The following is a 6,000-nucleotide window of genomic DNA, read 5'->3' as shown; positions in this document are numbered from 1 at the left end:
ATAGAAATATGTCCTCATTGTAGAGCTTAACTCTGCTTATCTGGAGTGGATTAAGTGCTCACAATGACATGCAGTATTGATTCCTGAGCATCCCTGTTAAAGGAATTTTACCACGACCTAATTAGTTCCATAAAACCAGTGGGGGATGGGACCAGGGGACAAGGGGAGCCTGGGTGGGAGTCAAGAGCCCTGGATCCCCGTCCCATAATGCCAATGTGCTGAGTGACATCGTGCCCGTTCCTCCTGATGTCAATGGGGAGGAACTGGCCTGCTCCGAGAGGCTGGAGCTGGGAGAGGAGGTGGGAACCAGGTCACCCCGAGTCTTCAAGGGGTCAGAGGTGCACTGTGTGAGAGCACATGCTCTGGAGCCTGAGGCCTAGGTTTGGATCCCAGCTCACCATCTGCTGGCTGTGCTGTGAGGGCAAGTGACTTAACTTCACCGTCCCTCAGTTTCTGCATCTGTAAAATGGGAGGAACAGTCAGTCCGGCTCTGGCAGGAAGCAGATGGCCCTCTCAGTCTTGGGCAGTTGAGGAAGGTTCAATGAAGGGACTACACACAAGGCTGTGAGCCAGGTGTCAGGCAAGCCAGAGACAGCGCCGTGTGCTGACTTCCCTAAGAGTGGGAACAATGCCAGTGCAAGCCCCTGCCTGAACAGGTAGGCTGGGGGCCATGTGAGAGGGGCCCTGACCTTCAGTGGAAGATATAGCCTGCCGGGGACCCTCCTTCTTGCCCTCCCCGCCATGCTGGGCTCCTCATTGGCCGCAGCCAGCCGGGAGCCAGCACGAAGGGAGCCCCAGAGACGGGTTGGTCCTGGACACAGGGCAGGCAGAGCGTCTACCTGGGGTGAACGGGTGTCGGCGAGCTGACCCAGGAAGCACACGCAGGCCAGCACAGAGCGGCACTCACAGATCCCCGTAGATTATGGCGGTGGGGGGGAAGCCAGGCACGCGTCACAGGTTCTGTCGCCACTTGGTTGGGTGGCCTCTCTGAATCCTGGTTTCCTCTCTTCTTTATAAAGAAGAGGTTGCTGGATCTTTCCATCTTGCTTTGCCTAACGCAGCCATGCAGTACGAAGAGGTGTCCCTTTGACCTGAGTTTGAATCCTGGTTGCTCCTCTCACCTAAATGGGGATAGAAAGACCCTCCACAGGGCTGTTTTCCAGAGCGGGGGTGGAGTGGGGTGGGAGGAGAGCCCTGCACAGAGTAGGTGCTCGGTAAACATGACCTCCCTGGCTTCATTTCACTTCAGCAGTAACGAGGCAGGAATTTTCCCTGAGGATCTGTTTTTAACAAGCTGACCTTCAGGATGACATGGTGAGACACAGGGCACTATTCAGGGCACCTGCAAAGGTCTGGGCTGTGGGGAGAGCAGCCGCCTTGTGGGAGCCTTGGTGCCCTCCGAACTGGCCTCCTCTTCCCTCCCTCCTGGGCCACTCAGGGTGGGTGGGGCTCTATGTAAAAAGGATGTTCTCTCCACCCCCGCCCACCTGTAGGGGCCCTGCCTCTGCCCCTTGCCCTCTGGAGGCTGTTCGGGCTCTGTCCCTGGAAGGCCTGCCCTGCCCTCCCCTGGCTTCCCCTGTTTACCCAAAGCCAGTGCCAGAATTGAAGCACGTTTTCCCACCAGCTGAGGAGTCAGTGCAGAGAAGCAAAGGTCTGGGTCATACAGGGATTCCAATTTCAGTCCCAGCCTCGGTCTGCTTGTCTGCCAACGGGGATGAGCCTGCCTTTCATTGATGTCCTGGGACCAGTGCTGGTGTCTGTAAGGCCCACAGCACGTGGTGGTGGCCCTGTGATGCGGGCCCCCATCCCTGCCGAGGGAACCCAGGGACTGAGCTGGGCTCCGCACCTCGGCTCTGTTACACGCTCCTCCACTGCTCTCCTGGTCTCAGCCTCTAGGCTGAATCACAAAGCAGAACCGGGCCCCCAAGTCTCATTTCCAGTTTTTAATGTTTTTCTTGTAAAACCAAAAATATAAAACTGGCAGGGGAATGGAAAACAAGTTCTGTACATTTTATATACACGAGGTCTGTGATTTCGAAACCATTGGGGAAACACAAGGAAGACACAGTCAAGGGATGCCACAGGTCACGGATCCTGACGGGTACCTCTGAGCACCTGGCTCAGGCTCAGGCTCACTCCTGGCCAGTGCTGCGCAGCTGCCGCAGACCAGGCACCCTGCGCCCTGCAGAGCGGTGGCCTGGCTGCTCGGGCTGGGTGCCCCAAAGGTGGGAACAGACGGCAGGGTGGGCAAGGGGGCATCTGCGGTGGAGGTCAGGCAGGCGTGGGCGGCATTCCTTCAGGTGTCTGTGTAGATGGAGGGGATGTGACTCAGGCAGTGGTCAAAGGCCCCATTGGGGAAGAAGCCGCAGTCCTCGGGGCCGCTGGACACGACGTCTTCTGATGGCTGTGGTGGCAGCACTGTGGGACATGGGGCCTCGGCCAGGGCCTCGTAGCCTGTGGGTGTAGGGGGACAGGGTCCAGACTGGAGAACTTAAGGGCCATGCCTTGTCATCTCTTCCCAGCTCCCAGACCCCACCCTCCTGCCCAGGGTCCCTCGTCACGGCGTCCCCTCAGCAGGGTGCTCTGAGACCTCTGCTCTTCCAGATGGCGGAGTTGGTGGGTGGGGCAGGGCGGGGGCTTGGGAGGAAGCTCCCTAGGCCTTGTACCCCCAAGGGGCCCAGGGCAGCTGGGGAGAGAGGCAAGGGCTGGCGTGGGGCAGTCCATCACCCAGTGCTGGACTGTGGGGAGGAAGGGGAGGTCGAGGTGGGAACATCACAGCTCTAGTCCTCAAGGGCTGGTTTGCTCCTGGCAGAAGGACCCCAGCCCACCGCCACCCTTTCAGGTTCCTCTGCCCCAGCAAACACAAGAAACCCAAAGAAGGGGGCCAGCACTCATTGGGCGTTTACCAAAAGCTCATTTAAATCTTGTCTCACTTAAGCTTCACAACAATCCCATGAGGTGGGATTCATTATCCAATTTTACAGGTGAGAAGACAGGCTCAGAGAAGGCAGGCTCCTTGCCCCAGGTCATAGTAAGCAGGGGAGCTGGGATTTGAACCCGGGTCCATCTGGCTCCGAGCTACCTGGCTCTTCCATTGGACACACTGTCTCTGGGGTGGGGGCCTGAAACCTAGAAGGGGCCTAGAGAGGCCGTCTTCTCTAGTCCCTGCCCTAAGGACTCTGTACCTGAGCTGCTGTCATGAATTCATATAACCTGAGACAGATGGGTCTCAGTCTTCCTGTCTGTGCAGTGGGATCAGACCAAACTAATCCTGAGGCCCCATGGCCCCACCTTGTTGGTCCGGATTCAATCCTGTGAGTCTGCTCTCAGCTTGGCAGAGGAGGTGTGGGCAAGGGCACTGGATGCTGGGCTGCCACCCAGACAGCAAGGGAGAGGGGAGGCCAAAAGAACCCCCTACCCAGGTGTGGGGGCATGGAAGCTGCCTCTCGCCCCCCCCCCCCAGAGCTATTTATTTCAGGTCTTGCTGCTAAACCAAGAAAATCCTGCCTAGAGCTTGATGGGGCCAGGGGGAGGATGGGGTGGTGAGAGCTGGCAGCGCTGGAGACGACGGTGGCGGGTGCCTAATCACGCACCAACCCACGTGCAAGCAAACATGGAACACGCCCCCCCATCCCCCCCAGACCTGTGGTCAGGTTCACATCTGCCTCTCGTGCATGCGTGTGACACATGTCCACTCACAGAGATATGTACACCGTACCCGAACACACAGGCACACACCTGCACACAAGCATGCTCATATGAAATGGCCCAAACATGCTAATACATAAGCATGCGCACACACGTGTACACACGCAGAGGGGAATCACAGGAGGAGGACACACGTGTGCACAGCCACGGCATGAACATCAGCACAAGCACGATGAGGAGCACATGTTTGCAGACACAAACACACGTGCCACCGAGCTACTTACACACACGGGGGGCTCACACTGCTGGGAACCCACCATGCTGGCCCTGTATGCACATGCCTGAACATGGCCACACACACGTGCCCCACAAACATGTGTAGAAGGAAGACATGCACAGATCCGGAGCGTGTGTGTGAGCAGGAACACACGGGTCCACACGCAGGTGACCCACAGGTTTGTGTGTGCTCGGCTGTGGCTTTGGTGCTGGTCCCTGGTCCTCATCCCTCCACCCCCAGCTGCACACACCCAGAGCTGCCCAAGGGGCCTCTGGGAAGGCTCTCAGGCTCCCCTTTGTCTGGGGCCTCACGATCCTGCCCAGGTCTTGCAGCTACCAGCTAGATCTGAGCCCCGAGGCTGATCTGGGGTGGGTTTGGCTTGGGGACTTCCGGTACCACCCATCTGATGCCCCCGCTCTGACCAGGCCTGGCCCTGGGGTCTGAGACCTCCACTCGGGCCGCCCTCCCCTCTCACTGGGTTCTCCACCCCAGCTGGGGGCATTACTCGAGGAAGGCCCAGGGCCCTGAGGGGGACACAGGTGCATCATAAGGAACAAGCACAACCTCTAGGCTCTGTCTCTTCCTACAGTGTAGCCTCTGTGGGCCTCGGTTCCCTCATCTGTTAAATGAGGATCAGTATTTGTCTCATTCCCTGCTGTATTCTCAGGGTTAACAACTGTGCCTGGCACACAGTAGGTGCTCAATAAATATTTAAAGGGAAGCCTCAGCTAGACGGGGAGCTCCTAGTCTGATTCTTCTCTGTGTGAGAGTGTGGAAGGAACACTGAGGCTGCGGTCAGGCAGCGTGCAAATCCCCACTCTGTGGGGTCCTGGGACCTCCCTTCGCCTTTAGCTCCGCCTCTGTAAAGTGGAGATGACCCTACCTCATAGGGCCGTCCCGAGGCTGCGGGACAATACGCACGAAGCACGCGGCACAGGAATGGAAAGGAGGCATGCAGGCGGGACTTACCTGTGGCAGGTAAAGGTGCACTGAGGCCATGGTAGCCATTGGGCCGCAGGGGGTTGAAACCGTGGGCCTCCCCGGCCAGTCCGTCCCCACTGGCGGCCTGCTCGGCTGACCGGTAGCAGTCACCATAAGGGAAGCAATTCTGGATGGAGTGGAAACTGCCCTGGTAGCCTGCAGGGGGAGGCAGCGGGGGCTGCATTCAGAGGGAAGATGCCCAGGGAGGGAGGGGACGGTCCCCCACCGCAGTGCTCAGCCCCCCACACTGTCCTGTGGGCATGGCGGGTGTGAATGAGTGAAGAGAGCCCCAGGGTGGAGGAGGTGCCGGGGGTCCTGCCCCACATGGGGTTAGGCGAGGGGGTCTGCTCTGGGGGAAGGGACTGTGGGCCCTCCCCTGACTTCTGCTCCAAGATACCCCATCTCTCACTGTTCCTCCAAAGGGAACGCTGTTCCCTTTGATGCCTGGTCGATGGAACAAACTCTTCCTCAGCCCTGCCTCCCGGCTTTTCCCAGTGTGGCCCTCAGTGCCCTCCATCATTCCGAGTACCTGCCACCCCCAGGCCAGTGTCTCCTGCCTCTCGGGCAACCTGAGTGGAATCGGTGGGTACATATGGAGAGGGCCCCCTGGCCAGAGCTTACCTTGCGGGCTGGGCAGAGGCTGGGGCGGAGGGCTCTGGAAGGGTGGGTAGGGAGGCTTGCTGGGGAGCGTGGGGAAGGACTGGCCCCCTGGAGAATGGCTCTGGGAGGATGGTGGCAGCGGCGGTGGCACAAGCCCCTTCAGTGGGCTGACCATGGGCGAGAGGAGGCCGGGTCCCAACCTGGAGAGAAGAGACAGCCCTTAGCAGGATGGGCTCTGGGGGATGTGGGGGCCACAGGTGTGCCTGCCACTTCTTGTTCCCCTCCAGCAACGGTGAGCTCACTCACTGACCTGCTCTAACTTACCACAGTGCAGTTAGAAGAGGAAGCTTTTATTTCTGATTATGTTCAAATCAGAATTAAAATTTAAAATCCTGTAAGCTTTAGAGTCCAAAGGAACCAGTAAAGAAAAGCTTCTATTTGGTATTTAGGACTGATAGTCAAGACCACTGGTTATAACCACAACCTCTGGAGTC

At 58.5% G+C, this 6,000-nt stretch overlaps 1 protein-coding gene across 1 annotated transcript in view; it reads right to left on the bottom strand.

Moving 5' to 3' along the window:
- Positions 1-1,928: 1,928 nt before the first annotated feature.
- The window catches only part of GLIS1 (GLIS family zinc finger 1), a 226,285-nt gene continuing 222,213 nt past the window's right edge, over positions 1,929-6,000 (bottom strand). The window contains exons 9-11 of the mRNA XM_059062998.2: positions 5,528-5,706; positions 4,895-5,062; positions 1,929-2,454 (exon numbers count right to left, since the gene is read on the bottom strand). Of these exons, the coding sequence (XP_058918981.1) occupies positions 2,297-2,454; positions 4,895-5,062; positions 5,528-5,706 (505 nt within the window). The 3' untranslated portion in view covers positions 1,929-2,296. The remainder of the gene's footprint in view (positions 2,455-4,894; positions 5,063-5,527; positions 5,707-6,000) is intronic.

Source organism: Kogia breviceps, chromosome 1 (assembly GCF_026419965.1).
Source record: "Kogia breviceps isolate mKogBre1 chromosome 1, mKogBre1 haplotype 1, whole genome shotgun sequence".
Lineage (NCBI taxonomy): Eukaryota > Metazoa > Chordata > Mammalia > Artiodactyla > Physeteridae > Kogia > Kogia breviceps.
The sequence above is the reverse complement of the archived record's forward strand: the minus strand, read 5'-3'. Positions and strand labels throughout refer to the sequence as shown.